Source organism: Notolepis coatsorum (genome assembly GCF_963971535.1).
Source record: "Notolepis coatsorum genome assembly, chromosome: 3".
Classification (NCBI taxonomy): Eukaryota; Metazoa; Chordata; class Actinopteri; order Aulopiformes; family Paralepididae; genus Notolepis; species Notolepis coatsorum.
In genome coordinates this window covers 175,534,956-175,553,433 of record NC_140167.1, presented here as the reverse complement: position 1 = coordinate 175,553,433, position 18,478 = coordinate 175,534,956, and the positions used below count along the sequence as shown (strand labels likewise).

At 43.4% G+C, this 18,478-nt stretch overlaps 1 protein-coding gene across 1 annotated transcript in view; it reads right to left on the bottom strand.

The window, feature by feature from the left end:
* ankrd44 (ankyrin repeat domain 44) overlaps nt 1-16,410 on the bottom strand; it is a gene marked incomplete at its 5' end in the record, with an annotated part of 63,625 nt that extends 47,215 nt beyond the window's left edge. The window contains 8 exons of the mRNA XM_084311444.1: nt 2,909-2,991; nt 6,207-6,321; nt 6,820-6,898; nt 8,869-9,081; nt 10,272-10,414; nt 12,140-12,227; nt 15,716-15,916; nt 16,405-16,410. Of these exons, the coding sequence (XP_084167570.1) occupies nt 2,909-2,991; nt 6,207-6,321; nt 6,820-6,898; nt 8,869-9,081; nt 10,272-10,414; nt 12,140-12,227; nt 15,716-15,916; nt 16,405-16,410 (928 nt within the window). The remainder of the gene's footprint in view (nt 1-2,908; nt 2,992-6,206; nt 6,322-6,819; nt 6,899-8,868; nt 9,082-10,271; nt 10,415-12,139; nt 12,228-15,715; nt 15,917-16,404) is intronic.
* Nucleotides 16,411-18,478: the final 2,068 nt, after the last annotated feature.

Genomic DNA, 18,478 nt, shown 5'->3' with positions numbered 1-18,478 from the left:
GTTTCGGGCAGAGAACTGGCTGCTTATCCAGGGTGGTTGACCCCACGTGAAGCTGCACCCGAGGAGCCCCAGAGCCGACGAGCGAGTGGACCTGTATACCGGATTATTCTACCGACGACAGCCCGCCTTCCCAGGCACGGATTATGCTTTGTATACGTTGATTATTCCATGGATAAAGACCCCCGACACTGCCGTGTGTTGGAACCCCCCCCCCCTGGAGAGGACGCAAGGTGAGGAGACGCTCTGCAAGACGAGGTCGCTTCACGTCTCTCCTCCGTGGACCGGAGGACGCCGGCCCACAAAGAGTCCATCTGCTTTCATCTGTGGTCCAAGGATCGCCGGCGCATTGAACGGCACTACAGTGGGTTCACCTGGGATACCCTTGGCCGGATGAGGCAGCCGGATTCTACCCCCCCCCCCTTCCTACTCCTGTCGGCTTACAAGCGACCGGATTAACCCCCCCTAGTGTATCCAGCCTATAATCATTAAAGTATCATTGCTGTTATTCCTTAAACTATTCCAGGTCGTATATGTACCACCTGCGCCTTCAGAGATTGGACATTCTCTATTGATATACCGACGAATACTCTTGCCATAAAAGTGCATACTAATTCCCATTCATAAATGTGATTGATTTGATTAAGTGCTTGCTCTACACACCATCGCTGTGTAGAAATAAAGACCTATTTCTAATTCGTACATTTGTGTTGGATCCGTTTCATCTACGTGACAGTGTTCATCATAATATATTTATGCCGAGTACTGGGTGGCCGAATATTAAGTACAAAGGTAGTGGTAGTAAGTATCATATCTAGTAATACAGTCAGGGAATTGTACCCCTCAGTTACAATTATGATATTGTCAGATGGCGCAAAATACAATGGTGAGTGAGAAATATATCTCCAGTGATAAAACCCAGTGCTCTATGTCTCTATGATACACAGCGTGGATGGGCTTTCAGAGGGAGAGGCATGACTTCGCGACAGCCATATTAGACACTCACTGTACATCAGTGTGGAACTGTAACGTTATATGTTATTTCGCCCGTGGAGGCTGCTGAGCCTGAAGCGCCAGCGGGGCGACGCGGTGGTTTATCCCCGGCTTCCGTGCGCCGCCGCCGGCTTGACTCGGTCCAGCTCCAGCAGCAGCGGCCGTGCTCCGTTGTAGAACGAAGCCCTTCAATGACAGAGCTCTCATATTTTGCGAATGCATAAACTATATCTTAAATTATGGCTATGTGTCTAATATGGCTGTCGCTTATCAATGACTTCGCGACAGCCATATTAGACACATCGCCATAATTTAAGATATAGTTTATGCATTCGCAAATATGAGAGCTCTGTCATTGAAGTGGGTGGTGGCAGCATTACTAACAGTAGCGATTTTTATTGTTTTGTCATGACCAAACATAATCCCAACATAGATAGGAGGTGTACTGTATGTCAAATGTCGGTCATGTGGTGGAAGAGTTTAGTACAGTCACACAACAGAACACCGCTGTAGTACAGTCACACAACAGAACACCGCTGGTTCGACCAGCGCTTCTGCCGCGCCGCAAGGGCGTGTGCTAGTGGATTGATTGATTGGCCGTGTGGCCAATCAGAGAAACGCTGAACGAAAAGCTGAACACAAGTTGGTTGCCTTTAATATTCACGCGTCCCAAATAGCTGCAGCTACCATGTGAATGAATGAATGAATGAAAACTTTATTTAACAGATTGCAGAATGGGTACAATACAGTACGGCTCAATACATACAATTGTTAAGGGGATGCAGACCTGAGAAAGACGTTTGTCTTGTTTCCATCAGGGTCCCCCATTTTCAATTCATATAGACATATGTGTTGTCAAGTTATTGTTATAAGGACCCCAGTCCAAGCTACAACAGTCTGCATTCCCTTAACAATTGAGCCGTATTGAGCCGTATTGTATTGTACCCATTATGCAATATGTTAAATAAAGTTTACATCCATTCATTCTGCTAGCATTACCACTGGCTAGCCATCAGACCCTGTTAGCTCAAAGCTCCTCTTTCAACTTAACAAGCATTAAACAAAATGGCCCAGTCATCTATTCACCTTTGTTTAATACACACAGCGTTGTCTCTAATGTTATCTAACTACTGATAGCTCCCGATATCATCAGTTTGGTGCTGGCTAACTAGCGTGAGCTAACGTTAGCTTCTAGCCACAATGCTATACTGTTAGAATGGCATATTCCATTGACGTTAGCATGCAGCTAACAATGTAGCTACCGATCTTTTTTTAGACTAAACTATCCGCTCTTGGTGGTCACTTGTGTTGATGTTAGTTTTGTTTCATCAACAAATGACAGGCAGAACACACAGTGAATGTATCCGTTTTGTTTATTGCACTTTTATTAGACTTTGCTGAAAAAGAAGTGCTGCACTGGGTAAATAGGCAAAAGATGGTGGCGCCCATAGGCGCCCGCCTTGTTGACATTTGCTTTGCAGGCACATTCAAGTTCTGATTGGTTGAAATTGCCTTCATGTTTGTCACCTACTGCCACCTACTGCTTTGGCAGTGTGACTCGAGGCTGCCACGTTGCGGCGAAACTCATCTGACAATGAAACAAAAATGAAACGAAAGGTGTAACCGGCGCCTCAGACCAAGGCTGAATACTTGTCCCTGGGGAGAAATTCACCACGAATAATAAGAAAAAAGACACTCCTGCTGCTCAGCCAGATCTCACATCACAAGGCGGTGGAGTCATGTTGCCCTTGAGAGCAAACGCTGGGATCAGCTTTTATGGCCCCTATTCCTACTCTCAACCGTCGGTGGGGTAATACAAATCTGAGCCCGGATCAGCCTGTAAGTACATTTAATATGACGAGTGCCAAGAGAGGACTCTCTCTCGGGGTGCTCATGGGTAATTTAGTGTGTGGGGTACCTGAGGACAGCAGCTTCCGGCAGCAGTCGGAGTGAGCGTTGAGGGCGGCCAGGTGGAGGGGGAACATTCCATGAACCCCTCGTCTGCAGGTGAGAGATAGAGATAGGTGGGGAGAGAGAGAGAAAGAGAGAGATAGGTGGGGAGAGAGAGAGAAAGAGAGATAGAGAAAGAGAGATAGAGATAGGTGGGGAGAGATAGAGAAAGAGTGTGTGAGAGATATATAGAGAGAAAGAGTGAGAGAGAGAAAGTGGGGAGAGATAGAGAGAAAGAGAGTGAGAAATAGAGTGTGTGAGAGAGATAGAGAGATAGAAATAGTGTGTGAGAGAGATAGAGAAGAGTGTGAGAGAGATAGAGAAAGAGAGTGAGAGAGATAGAGAAAGAGTGTGTGAGAGAGATAGAGAAAAAGTGTGTGTGAGAGAGAGATAGAGAGAGAAAGAGAAAGATAGGTGGGGAGAGATAGAAAGTGAGAGAGAGAGATAGAGAGAAATAAAGAAGACAGAAAGAGAAAGGGGGAGAAAGAGTAAGAGAGATAGAGAGAGATAGAGAGAGATAGAGAGAGAGAGAGAGAGAGAGAGAGAGAGAGAGAGAGAGAGATAGAGAGAGAGAGAGAGAGAGAGAGAGAGAGAGAGAGAGAGAGAAAGAGAAAGAAAGAAAGAAAGAAAGAAAGAAAGAAAGAAAGAAAGAAAGAAAGAAAGAAAGAAAGAAAGAAAGAAAGAAAGAAAGAAAGAAAGAAAGAAAGAAAGAAAGAAAGAAAGAAAGAAAGAGATGGGGAAATAAAGGGAGAATGAGACATAGTTTTGTATAGACAGATAAGATAAGATATTCCTTTATTGATCGCCTTGGGGAAATTCAGGCGCCATAGCAGCACAGGGGAGGGGAGGTACAGGTATGAGCAGGGTAATAGTAGAAAGTCAATAAAATGATACAAATATAAAAATATGAGAAAAAGATAAAGAGTGTAACCAATATAATTAACTCTGAATATAAAAATATGAGAAACATAAATGGTGCAGATGAGGGTCTGTATGCCCTATTGTCTGTATACGCAAGGTGAAGTATACACAAGGTACCCTAACTGGCATGATATATGTCATGTGTTGTAGTCCATGTAAGTTTTGGTGGTTAAGAGTCAGACACAGGTCGCTTTCACATATAGTTTTGGTGGACTCGGTGCGGTTCTGGGGGTGAAGTTGCAACATTGTTGCATTCTTCATTTGGTTCGCCTGCATTCACACAGATATCTGTGAGGCGGACCGAGACCTTCTGAACAATGTCACGCGTCGAAAAGGGCGCTTGTCTATTGGACAGTGGAAATGTGTGTGTGGCTGCGATCCCGTGTGTGCGCGCGCGCGCGCGTGTGTGTGTCTGTGTGTCAGCGTAGCGGAGCCGAGTTTTGACATGGCATTGATCCATTGTTCTATTGAAACACATTACCACCATCCTCTCGCTAAACAACTTGTAGACCACGGTGTTTTTATGAGTGCCCACAAGTAGCTGTTTTATTAATAATATAATAAGCCGCGCTCGGTAATAATAATTAGCCGCGTTTTTTCTTCCTTCTTCCCAAGATGCACAGATATATAGATAGATAGATAGATAGAGAGATTAGATGCAGTGTGCTTGTTTTGCAGTGAGTGCTGCGAGCAGTGGTAATAATAATCACTTCCTATATTTGGTTCGCGTTTGGTTCGATGAAGCCGAACCGAGACCGACGTTTTCAGGCGGACTAGAGTTCGACTGTTTGGTCCGCGAACCGAGTTCGACGCGCATTCACACAGACCCGAAAAACCGGACTATCGAATTCTGGTCCGAAAGTCCGGACCAAACAGCCCCTGTGTGAAAGCGACCTTAGTGGTCAGACATTCCTAATAGTTATTGAGTTCTGCAGCCCTTTGTTCTCCAGCTGCTGGCAGCAGTCCATGCCCACGGTTGTGGAGCCTGACGGCCGCTGGCATGAAGGACCCAAAGAAGAAAGAACTTAATCACCTAACTAACTTTAATGAACATATATATATGGGCGGCTGGGTAGCTCAGTGGACTAAGCAGAGACTCTGGGATAAAATCCAGCTGTCAGCGGTACCTCCGGCTTGGTCAGTCGTCCCTACTAAACACAATTGGCAGTGTTAGCGGGTGGGAGGCCGGTGGGATACGTGTCCTGGTCGTTGTAAACAGCGACTCTTACTGGTCGGGGCGCCTGTTCAGCAGGGAGGGGATCTGGGGTAAATAGCGTGAACCTCCCACGTGTTACGTTCCCCCAGTGAAACCCCTCACTGTCAGGTGAAAAGAAGCGGCTGGCGACTCCATATGTATCAGAGGAGGCATGTGGTAGTGCCCCAGGCCGACAGTGGGGCAATGTGCGCAACGACCAGGAAGGGAATTGGCATAACGACTAAATTGGGATGGGTGAAAAATACAGAAAAGCCCCAAAAAAAAATAGAATATATATATATATATTAGTGGTGGGACTCGATAAAAAATGTTTATCGAATTAATTCGAGACTTTATAGTTAATTAATCGAAATTAATCACATTTTAATCTCATATCAATATTTGATGCAAAAAGCAAAATTTTTCAATTCAAATTAATTTTGGTATACGAGTGAATCAATGAATATACATTATATACATACGTTTAAGCAGCAAAATCCTGTATTAGCTACTACACAGACCAACAGATCAATGCAATTTTTAACAAAGTGCAGCAAAGGACTAATCTAACCCTGACTAACCTTACTGTCATGCACCTAATAAACTAACCTACACTGTACCACGCAACACTTGATGAACATTGTTGCTCAGCTGATAGAGTTGTACCCTTCCTGATGACTTGTCGTACAGAACTTGTAAGTCGCTTTGGATAAAAGCGTCAGCTAAATGACTAAATGTAAATGTAAATGTAAATGTAAGGACCTTTTGTAAACTCAAGCACTTTCGAGGTAAAAGTAAAACGCAGTACTTTCAAGTACATTTCAGAACAGTTGACCATTGGAAAAAAATAACGCTTGATTGATCTCAATTTCTCTTTTTTTATTTTTTTATTTTTTGAACAAACCAGACACAATAAAGAAAAATCATCATGCGATTAAATGCATCAATTTTTTTAATTCTTTCTGTAGTTAATTAATCTAAATTAAATCGATAAAGTCCCAGCCCTAATATATATAAACATGTACAGGTGAGTGGCACCCTACACGCTGTGGCTACAAAAGCTTTCATTATGGTCTACAACTTTTACAGAGCTTTCTCAGACACACACACACACACACACACACACACGTGCGCGCACACACGCACACACCTTGTGCAGTCTGCTCCGCTGGTGATGAGTGTGTTGATAAGGAGTTCATGACCGTAGCGAGCAGCTATATGGAGAGGAGTGTTGCCATCTTTGTCCACGCTATCAATCTCTCCACCTGGCGTCAAATAATCACTCATGATCAACATTAACACGCTAACAGACATAGATGATAAACATCATCACCGATCGGTTAATTACAGCACTAGGAGAACTCACACTGGGTCCAATTAGTAGAGTAAGTAATTACGTTTTATTTCTAAAGCACATTTTACAACAACTGTAGTTGCACCAAAGTGCTGTACATAAGTGGCACTATAATAAAACAGTAAAAAAGCAATAAAGATACGACAAATATAACAGCAAGAAAGATAAAAAAAAAACATGAAACAGGGTAGGTGTGAATCAGACTACCCAGGCAAATAGAAAAGCCCAGTTTAAAAGCTAAAAGGCCTGCTGAGTAAACAGGTTTTTAAACCAGGATTTAAAAGCAGACAGGGAGGGAGGCAAACCATATGTTGGGGGGGGGGCATTCCACAGCCTTGGGGCAGCAACTGCAAAGGCACGGTCGCCCTTAGACAGGAGATAGGGAGCAAGGTTTAGAACAGGGTCTCACCGTTCTGGATGAGGGTCTGGGAGCGGGCGAAGCGTCCATGGACGGCCGTCATGTGGAGGGGGCTTTTCCCGTCGCGACTCTGAGAGGAGAGAGAGAGAGAGATAACAGGAGAGACCGTCAGACACGTACAGTCAAAAGGAAGATGAGCTGGTCCTCTGGTCCCATTCATTCGTCAAGCCCCCCCCCCCCCCCCCCCCCCACACCGGGGAGCAGATGTTACGTTGCTTTGTTAGGGTCACGCTGAGACATGTTAAACTTGACCCCTGTTTGTGTAAACATGGTACCTTTCTCCAACGCTTCAAGTTTTATTTGTATAGTTTTTATTTGTCTATATGTAAAGTATTTGTAAAGTACATTACATTTCATTACAGTGAAATGCTTGGTTCTGTATGTGCCCCCGGGGAATGTGCTTCATACTAGGGCTGGGCAATTAATCGAACTAAAATCGCGATCTCGATTCATAGACCTATGCAATCTCATTTCTAAATTATTTAAAAAAATTAATTATTATTATATATATATTTCTTTACTTTTTACTTACCTTTTTTAAATGATGACAATTCTGACTTGAGTTATTTTGTATGTTACAAGAGACTTTTAAGTTTAAGTCAAGCACTTTCATATATGTTATGTTTAAGTTTAAGTCAAGCACTTTGATATGTTATGTTGTCTGTTTAAGAAAGTGTGCAATAAATGATTTTATTGAAAAAATAAGAATCGTGTGAGAGAATCGTGATCTCAATTCTTAAGAGAGAAAAATCGTGATTCACATTTGAGCAAGAATCGCCCAGCCCTACTTCATACAGTAAAAAAAGTTAAAGAATAAAGTCCAAACACTATACAAAATACAAACTAAAGTACAAAATGAAGTAAGGAGGTATCGTGGTCAGGGGTGTCAAGAAATTCTACGAGTCTTTCTTACTTTATAATTTGAGTGTTCACTGGCCCTCTAAACGCCAGCTGGAGTGGTTTCCCCAGACGTCCCCCTTTCATGTGACAGTCTCAAGTGGCTGCAACTCTCCAAGGTGTTTTTGTGAAATAGAAGGGTCATTATGGCCTCTGATACTTTAAAAGGAACCGCTGGATGTATCTCTGAGAGCCTGTTATGCTCTGATGAAACACAAGACTACAGGAATCATTTTTCATTTACATAAAGGAATTCTGGGATCAGACTACAGGAACTGTTGTTTATTTAGATAAAGGAATTCTGGGATCAGACTACAGGAACTGTTGTTTATTTAGATAAAGGAATTCTGGGATCAGACTACAGGAACTGTTGTTTATTTAGATAAAGGAATTCTGGGATCAGACTACAGGAACTGTTGTTTATTTAGATAAAGGAATGCTGGGATCAGACTACAGGAATTGTTGTAGCAGACACATTTCGAGTGCCGTGCCTGACACTGGGAATGACAAACAGGCATCTTTGCCCCTTGTAGTGTGGTGTAATCAAAGAACAGCAATGTGACGCCCCATGATGACACCCTTTTTTCTTCTAATGTGATAATTCCTGTGACATGTTAAGTATCAAGACAAGGTGGCATGCGGCAATCTGTCGAGGACATAGTGTGTCACCCAGCCAAGACACAGCAAGTTTTTATGATGCTATGAAAACCTAAATATGACATGGTGACAGTTGTGAAAGACAAAAATATTGTGTAGTCTGATGCCGGCACAACACTAAAGAGAGAATTATCTACCGACCGTTACTTACAACTAATGCTAGCTAACGTTATCAAAGATCCAAGTGCTACCGAGCATTGGGCGCAATGTTAGCTAATGCTACTAGTAGTAGCAAAGTGTTGCATTTCCTCACAGTCTAGTTTATTTGTTAGCAGCTAACTGAACAGGAAACTGTGCTGCATTGCATTGTGGGGTAGACCAGGAGGACTGAATGACTCCAAACACGGAAGAAGACATGTTTTAATACTATCCATCGAGAGCGAATTGACTTGTTGATTGTGAACAGCAGCGACCATTCCATCTGTCCCACCATACAAATTGGAACCATTACATACACACACACACACACACACACACACATTGTACCTGTACGTTGACTTCAGCTCCGTTGTTGACCAGGAACTCCAGACAGACGGCTCCGTGTATGGAGGCAGCAGCAAAGTGAAGCGGCGTGAAGCCCTTATTGTTGGGCTGACTGACGTTGGCGCCGTAGTCTATGAGCTCGCTGACCACAGCGTCCTGCCCGTTGAAACACGCCACGTGGAGCGCCGTGTTGCCAAAGGCATTGGAGTCATCGATCTGTAACATGGGAGAGGGAAAGTGAAGGAGTGAGAAGTGTGAAAGAGTGAGAAGTGAGTGAGCGAGAGGAAGTGTGAAAGAGTGAGAAGTGTGAAAGAGTGAGAAGTGTGAAAGAGTGAGCGAGATGAAGCGTGAAAAGTGTGAACGAGTGAGAAGTGTGAGAGTGAGCGAAAGGAAGTGTGAAATAGTGAGCAAGAGGACGTGTGAAATAGTGAGAGAGAGGAAGTGTGAAAGAGTGAAATATGGAGAATAGTGATATAATGGTGAAAGAGTGAGAGGAAGTGTGAAAGAGAGCGGAAGTGTGAAAAAGGGAGAGAGGAAGTGTGAAAGAGTGAGAGTGGAAGAAGTGTGAAAGAGTGAGAGAGAGGGAAGTGTGACAGTGAGAAGTGTGAAAGAGTGAGAAGTGTGAAAGAGTGAGAAGTGTGAAAGAGTGAGAAGTGTGAGAAGTGTGAAAGAGTGAGAAGTGTGAAAGAGTGAGACGTGTGAAAGAGTGAGAAGTGTGAGAGAGTGAGAAGTGTGAAAGAGTGAGAGAGAAAGTGTGATATAGTGAACATTGTGAGAGTGAGAAAGAGAAGACGTGTGAAATAGTGAGAGATGACGTGTGAAAGAGGAAGTGTGAAAGAGTGAGAGATGGAAGTGTGGAAGAGTGAGAGAGGAATAAGTGTGATAGTGAGAAGTGTGAAAGAGTGAGAAGTGTGAAAGAGTGAGAAGTGTGAGAGTGTACATCGGTACGTACTACAGTTCATGCTAGATCAATCGGTACCAAATGTTGGTACCTTGAGAGCATGTTTAAAAAAAACAAAAAAAAAAACAAAGGGGCTACATACCCAATTCCCCTTATCTCCCAAAGCAATTGACATGTTTACATTAATGTGTAATATTCTGACTTCTTCCGTGTCTTCAGTGAAAACCGTGTGTGGTGTGTTACAACAATATATAACAAAATGCTCTAAATAAATAATGTTCAAATCAAGAAGTTTAGACTTATTTTTTGACTGGAATTACATTTTTGTTATTACTGAGAGAGTAAAGTACCAACAAATTTACCGTTGTGTACCAGTAACGAATACCAGGTACTGGTACCCAACGGTACACAACCCTAGTGTGTGCGTTCGTACGTGCATGTGTGTGTGTGTGTGTGTGTGTGTGTGTGTGTGTGTGTGTGTGTGTGTGCACAAGCATCTCCCTACCTCCACAGACAGGTTGAGCAGGTGTTTGACCACAGTGATCTGGCCCTTGGAGGCTGCTGTGTGGAGGGGGGTGTAGCCTCGCTTGTCCTTGCAGCTGATCTCCGCCCCCTGGTTCACCAGCAGGCACACTACATCCAGGTGACCTGTAGGGCGCACACCAGAGCACACGCATCACGGTGATATAGCCCGCATGGCTAGAGGATGGTAAATGGTAAATGCATGGACTTTTTATCCAAAGTGCTTTGCAACGTATGCCTCACATTCACTCACACACCGACGACGGAGGCCACCATGCAAGGTGCCGACCTGCTCATCGGGAGCAGTTAGGGGTTAAGGACAACAGACGACCGCCATACCTTCCTGAGCCATCATATGAGAGTATGAGTCAGAGAAAAATCTTCAACCATCAGATGTGTCAGAACCACAGATATTAAATTTTTTATCTACCGTTTCTCCCATTTTCAATTTTTCTCCCATCCCAATTTCGTATTGTCCAATTCTACCCTCCCCTGTCTCGAACGCTGTTAGGCCATGCCTCCCACAGGCCGGCTGCAATGTGGACAAAGCCTTGCATCACGTGTCCCCTCCGGTACACGAGGAGGCAGCCGTCGGATCTTTTCACCTGTACAGCGCGATCTCTCAGCGGCGAGGGTCTGCGTGGGAGGCTCACGCTGCCCCCGTTGCTTCCTGATTCTGCTGCGCAGGCGCACCAACCGACCTGTAGGAGTCGCTGTCCACAACGTCCGATCCCCACCCACCAGCTTCCCACCCCTAACACTGCCAATTGCGTTAGTATGAACGACCAGCCAAGCTGGTAGCAATGCCGAGAGCTGGGCTCAAACCCAGCATCTCCTGCATTAGTGGCGAGCGCCTTGCCCACTGCGCCACTTAGCCGCCTCCACAGATTTATTTTTAAACCACCATTCGGGACATGTACTTCCATTAATAATGACATGATGTGTAATAAGATACAATCCATCTGAAAGGTACAAGTCAGGGACAGAACCCTGCAAATCGGTGATGTCACTGGGATGTCAAATCCGGCGCTGCTCCATAGACAATGAATAAGACGCTTAAGTGGCACAAAGAAGCGTGACCACATCACACCGGTGCTGGTTTCCCTGCGCTGGCTTCCTGTTCGCTTCAGGGTTGATTTAAAAAATGTGTTGTTTGTTTGAATGGTCTGGCCCCTCAGTACTTAGCTGAACTTCTCCATGTTAGAGCACTGAGGTTATCGATTGAGGTACTTCTAGATGTCCCGAGGTCTAAAGACTAAAGGCGACCAAGCTTTTTCCTCTACAAATTCAGTCTGTTCCAGACCCTAGAGATTTTTTAAGTTGCTGCTTAAAACGCACTTGTTTTCATTGGCTTTTTGAGGCTTGTTAAGCCACACATCCCTGGTCCTGTTGTGACAATCTAGTGTATTTATTGTATTGTATTGACTTGTGCATTTTATATTGTATTTAGAATTTGTCTGTTTGCAACTTCGGTTGGTTTTAAATGTGCTATATAAAAAAGGTGACCGTAACCTTGAGCTTATGAGGCCATACAATGTTTGTGTGAGCTCTTACACCCAAATGAGGTTTATATTCCAGCATTGCTAGAAGGCCTGAACCTGAATTAAATGTGGGTGATAACAAGAGCTCACACAAACATTTTACGGCCTCATAAAGTTGTCTCATTTATCGTCTATGGAGCAGATTTTACATCCTAGCTACATTACTGATTGGAGGGTTCTCTCTCGCTGGTTCCTAGCTTTATGAGAGAGTGGTGCGTGTTCTCAAATACTGACTGAACTGTCCTGGGACAGAACATGTGTGAATTCTTCAAATGGGTGGCATCTCCCTTTAAGAATCTGTCTCTCTCACCCATGAAAGCTGCCCAGTGCAGCGCTCTGCCTTCCTTCTTGTCATAGGCATTGATGTTGGCTCCCTTTGCTAGCAGGAGGTTCACCATCTGAAACAAGAGCGAGAGGGGGGGGGGAGAGAGAGAGAGAGAGAGAGAGAGAGAGAGAGAGAGAGAGAGAGAGAGAGAGAGAGAGAGAGAGAGACAGAGACAGAGACAGAGACAGAGAGAAAAGAGAGGGGGGAGAGAGAGAAAGAGAGAAAAGAGGGGGAAAGAGAGAAAGAGGGGTAGAGAGAGAGCGAGAGAAAGAGGGGGAGAGAGAAAGAGAGAGAGAGAAAAAGAGGGGGAGAGAGAGAGCGAGAGAAAGAGAAAGAGAGAGAGAAAGGATGGCAATCAGCTTCAGTTAGCAACTGGTGGGTGAGTCAGGTGTGTGTATGTGTCTATGACGTATATGCGCCCACATACATATGCACATGGGTGTGGGCACATGTACATGTGATTGGTGTGTGTGTGTGCATGTGTGTGTGTGTTTCTCTGTCTCTGTTGGGCTGTGTGTGTGTGGAGGGTAGGGCTGGGCGATATAACGATAACGATAAATATCGCGATATATTTTAATAATCGATATCGAATAGCGAAATTAAAAAAAAAAATCAAAAAATCGTTTTTTATTATTAATTTTTTTTTTACCTGCAACAGGGCAGTTTTAAAACCAGAGACAGTGGACAGACTTGTCTTTCTTGCCTGCAACTTAAAGTAATGGCTTTGCTTGTCCAAATGACAATACTGACCAAATTCAGATTTATTTTTCTCTTGTCCATTTATTTATTTTGTTTGCTTTCTAATTTAAAATACAGTTTGAAACCGTCTGTACACAGTAGGCTATGTGTGCTAGCAGAACTAGACTCCAGTCACGAGTCACAGTGCACATGTGCGGTGGTTTGTCCACCAAAAAAGCGCCAAAAGATCGAAAATAAACTAGCAGAGCCAGAACTGTTCAACTCCTCTGGAGCCACAGCCAGCAGAGAAGCCGGTTTACTTTAGCTTTTAAACCAGCTGCAGCCTGAGAACTGGAGTGTGAGGGGATGTAACACTAAAGATGGCGGCAATGACAAAGAATTGCTGCAAAATAAACATACATCTGTTGTTAAAAAAAAAAAAAAAAAAAAAAAAAAAAAAAATTTTTTGCAGAACTGTTCAACTCCTCTGGAGCCACAGCCAGCAGAGAAGCCGGTTTACTTTAGCTTTTAAACCAGCTGCAGCCTGAGAACTGGAGTGTGAGGGGATGTAACACTAAAGATGGCGGCAATGACAAAGAATTGCTGCAAAATAAACATACATCTGTTGTTAAAAAAAAAAAAAAAAAAAAATTTGTTTGTTTTTTTGTTTTTTTATATACTTATAACAATTCGAGAATTATCGATATCGAGAAATAAAATAAAATTATCATATCGTTATCGCGATATGATTTTTTTCCATATCGCCCAGCCCTAGTGGAGGGGGCCATCCTTTGTCTTTATATAAGCATTCTAAATACATCTCATCAGATTGACCTGTCATACAGAAATGGCTGGTCTTTCAGTTTAGACTAGTTTGGATCTACTGTGTGCGTCAACATTCATTTTAGATCCAACCTACACGTTGGTCTCATTTTCCAGTATGCTTGGGCGAAAACCTCAAGGATCAACTTTCCAGGAATAATAATTAAACTAAAAAAAAAAATTTAGGTTGACACCCACACTCACAACCATGTACGCTTTCTGATACCTTTTAACCAAGAAAATTACCAGCACTGGAGATACGTGGTTTTCACCTGACGGCAGTGATGTGTTTACAAGGCTGATTGATTCATGACGGGACCTATAGATGCAGGAACTTTTCCCAGGAACTAGGAATTCCCCAAGATTCTACCCCCATAAAAGCCCCTGCTCTGGGGGTAGCACTTTCACCCTCAGCTAATCTTTTAGTTACATCAATATTGAGCTGTTAGAACAGTCCTAAGTTTGTAGGTTAAATGTTTAACAAGACATTCAACGTCCATTTCGCCAATGCTGTCTGCTTATCAGGAAATGTGCACGTCTATTCCCCCTCCCCAATGTACAGTTTCTTCCCCTTCGGATGTATATATTTTTTATGATCTCTTTTTACTACACAGTTCTGTATATCCGTTTGTCGTGTATGTCATAAATGTCATGATGAATTGAAAATGGGGGACCCCGATGTAAACAAGACGAAAGTCTTTTTCTGGTCTGCATCCTCTTAGCAGTTTGTTTTGTATTGAGCCGTACTGTATTGTAGCCATTCTGCAATCTGTTAATAAAGTTTTCAATCAATCAATTATAAGCTGATAAATCCAAGTGATCTATGCACAAAAGCGATTATCTTTCCAGCAAATATTTTAGTTGTAACAACATTGTGTAAGCTACTGTAAGCAGGGTTATGATTATAGATGAAGTATTTTCAAAAGATGTGGTCGGATAAAATTATGTTAAGAAAAACACCTGGCATTACTCTCATTTCATAGCGGATTTCAAATCAAACGCAAGCCTATTCGAGATGAAAAAAGCTAATAAGTCAACAACAGCTGCATGGCAATGATGACGAGTTTGGAGGCCAACTCGGCCACAGAGTGTGATCTGCACTCCACGCAATCTACAAAGCGTATTTGGAGATTCTACGAGTCATCTGGACTCGTGGGAGTTACTGTACCAGTGCTGTCTGTTGCACGTTCCTGTAATCAATGCACGGACCAACATATGGAAAAAGAGTATACACAGGGGACATTGGTCTCATCATTTAACCGTGATCACGAAGATCTGATCAGAGGAAATTGTCCTTCCGTGTTCTAGCGAGACACTGGAATGTCTAGAGACCATTTAGCTAATTTGATTAGACTCATTTGCCTAATCTTTGTGTTTGTGGATCTTCAGACCGCGGTGGAAACGGAGACAACAATGGGCTGAAGGAACCTTTTAGTTCCCCTGGACTAAAGGTTCCGGGTAGTTCGGGTGGAAACGTGGGGCTTAAGTCACGCTAGCGGTCCCTTGAGCCTTGACATTTAGCCTTTATCTTATTTTCATACCAGCACTCGTTTCCCTATGTTTTTTCTTTTGTTGTTGTTGTTGTTGTTGTTGTTGTTCTTAGCTCTATTCTATTTAAATCTTTCAAAAATGTTCTTATGTACCCCCAGTTGCTATTACATGTAAATATTTGTGTTTTATTACACGTATATACATACCAACTATTCGCCTGTTTTATTCTTTATTCTTTGTGTTGTTTTTCTATGTGGACCCCAGGAAGACTAGCTCGCCACTTAGGGGGCAGATAATGGGGATCCTTTTAAACAATAAACAGCCCTTCTAAGGTTTCTCTCCCCCACATCGCCTGTGGTGCTTTTTTCCTATTGCTACGTTTTTTGTGAGTTTTTCCTTACCCTCATTGGGGAATGTCTGGGAGTGTCGCATATTCGAATTTTATGGATTTTGTTCTTGATTTATTGTGATGTTTCTTCTTGACTTGTTTAAAGAAGACTCGTACAGCCCATGGGGGCATTACCTTGTGATTTCGGGCTTTACAAATAAATTTGATTTGATTTGATTTACCTCAGTGTGGCCGTTGAGGGCGGCGTGGTGCAGGGCGGTGCGGCCGCCGCGGTCCGACACGTTGACGCTGCTCAGCAGCGGGATGATGACCTCGGCGCAGGGCAGGGCGTTGTTGGCCGCGGCCACGTGCAGCGGGGTCTGCCAGTTCTTGTCCCGTACGTTCACATCAGCCGAGTGTCGGATCAACACGCGCACCGCTTCCTGCAGGAGACGGAGGGAGGGATGAGTCCCAGCTGCTGGGGAACAAACCCAGGCTGCTCACATGGGAGGTGCCTTTACCTCAAGACCTAACCCTAACCTTAACCACACCGTTACCTTAAACTAACCATAGCTTTCTATCTTCTTAACCATAACCGTTAAAACCACCCATCATCATAGTATTGCTGTGTTTGTATCAGGGTGGGTGGATGGTTTAGTCTAGTGGTGAGAGCACTCGCCCGCGACCACACTCATGGTTGGTTCGGTCGCAGCGTTTTGTTTTGGACTTTTGCCGATATATTAATAATAATAATATATTACTTATGGCTATAACATAACGTACATTATGTACCTTTTTTCCTGTGGTCGATTAGTACTTTATTTACGTTTTCTGATTAGACAGTGTTGAAATAAAACATGCATAATGTTTCAGCTCCTCATAGACCAGTAATGTCAGTCAGTCAGGCAGTTACTCACTCACTATGGCTCACAGGCATGGCCCTTCGTAAGACCCGTTTAATCTATGCGAGAATGCTTCAGATCTGTGACACTGAGTCCCGGTTCTGCACATACTTGTTATTAACCTTTTAACAGGCACCCAGAAAAGTGGCAATTTTTTTTACTTGAACTTGAGGACTGCATACTTTTTTTGCAAAGCTTATCTTTATACTTTATGCTTATAGCACATGCATAACCTTGGTCTCTTTTGAAAGATAACATTCTGAAGTTACTAATGCAAAAAAGGAAAATAACTTTTAGTGCTAATGAAATAGAGTAACATAGGTCTGAACTTGAGTTGAACTTGAACTTGTGTACTCACATTTTTCTGTAGCAGTTGCAAAAGATTTCTTTATTAAAATGGCTCTTTGAGAGTGATCCGGGTAAACTGTGTGCCAAAAGAAAAGCTCTCTAGTCAACTTTGACCTAGATCCCTTATTCGCACCCCCCCACGTGGGGTATCATTGGAAAGCTACACTCATTGGCTACAACGCTGACCAATCCTTTTCGCAATCGGTGGATGACTGGCAGTTCTGGAGTGCCGGGAGTCCACGGTGGTCGCTCGCCTGACATATCGTCATGTAACTCGATTTGGTCATTTCTATGTTTGGCAATAAATGCAGCCCTGGGCCGCTAGACGCTAGCAAAGTGCCGTGACTTTCATCTGTTCTGGGTCGTTGCATGTTAAGGATATTATTAATCAAATACTCCTATTCATTGGGGCCTTCATTTTCAACCTTGCTCCTATCGTTCTGTTGTGAGAAGGACATGTGATAGTCAGACATGAAACATACTCATGTATTCTGTGTCTCCAGAGCCCGGTCTCAGAGGCTCCACCAGATAACGTCAGACCTGAACAGCAGACTCAAGTCGGGCTTCACTACAGTTGAGAATAGTTAGTTAATGACGTACTGTCTGGAGTTCACTAGCTCTTCTCCGTCCTCGAGACACGGAACACGTTGCTAGGTTTTATGTCTGATTATCATCACATGTCTTCCTCAACAACAGTATTCGTTCTGACAACAAACAAAGTCACACAATGACACGTGGACATACAGATAAACAGCCATATAGCAGTAAGTATGGTTTCATGTCAGTAACTACAGTACCATTCTGACTCCTACAGTATCTACAGTACCATTCTGACTCCTACAGTACCATTCTGACTCCTACAGTATCTACAGTACCATTCTGACTCCTACAGTACCATTCTGACTCCTACAGTATCTACTATCTACAGTACCATTCCGACTCCTACAGTACCATTCTGACTCCTACAATATCTACAGTACCATTCTGACTCCTACAGTACCATTCTGACTCCTACAGTATCTACAGTACCATTCTGACTCCTACAATATCTACAGTACCATTCTGACTCCTACAGTATCTACAGTACCATTCTGACTCCTACAGTATCTACAGTACCATTCTGACTCCTACAGTATCTACAGTACCATTCTGACTCCTACAGTATCTACAGTACCATTCTGACTCCTACAGTACCTACAGTACCATTCTGACTCCTACAGTATCTACAGTACCATTCTGACTCCTACAGTACCATTCTGACTCCTACAGTACCTACAGTACCATTCTGACTCCTACAGTACCTACAGTACCATTCTGACTCCTACAGTATCTACAGTACCATTCTGACTCCTACAGTATCTACAGTACCATTCTGACTCCTACAGTATCTACAGTACCATTCTGACTCCTACAGTATCTACAGTACCATTCTGACTCCTACAGTACCTACAGTACCATTCTGACTCCTACAGTACCATTCTGACTCCTACAGTATCTACAGTACCATTCTGACTCCTACAGTACCTACAGTACCATTCTGACTCCTACAGTACCATTCTGACTCCTACAGTATCTACAGTACCATTCTGACTCCTACAGTACCTACAGTACCATTCTGACTCCTACAGCACCATTCTGACTCCTACAGTATCTACAGTACTATTCTGACTCCTACAGTACCTACAGTACCATTCTGACTCCTACAGTACCATTCTGACTCCTACAGTATCTACAGTACCATTCTGACTCCTACAG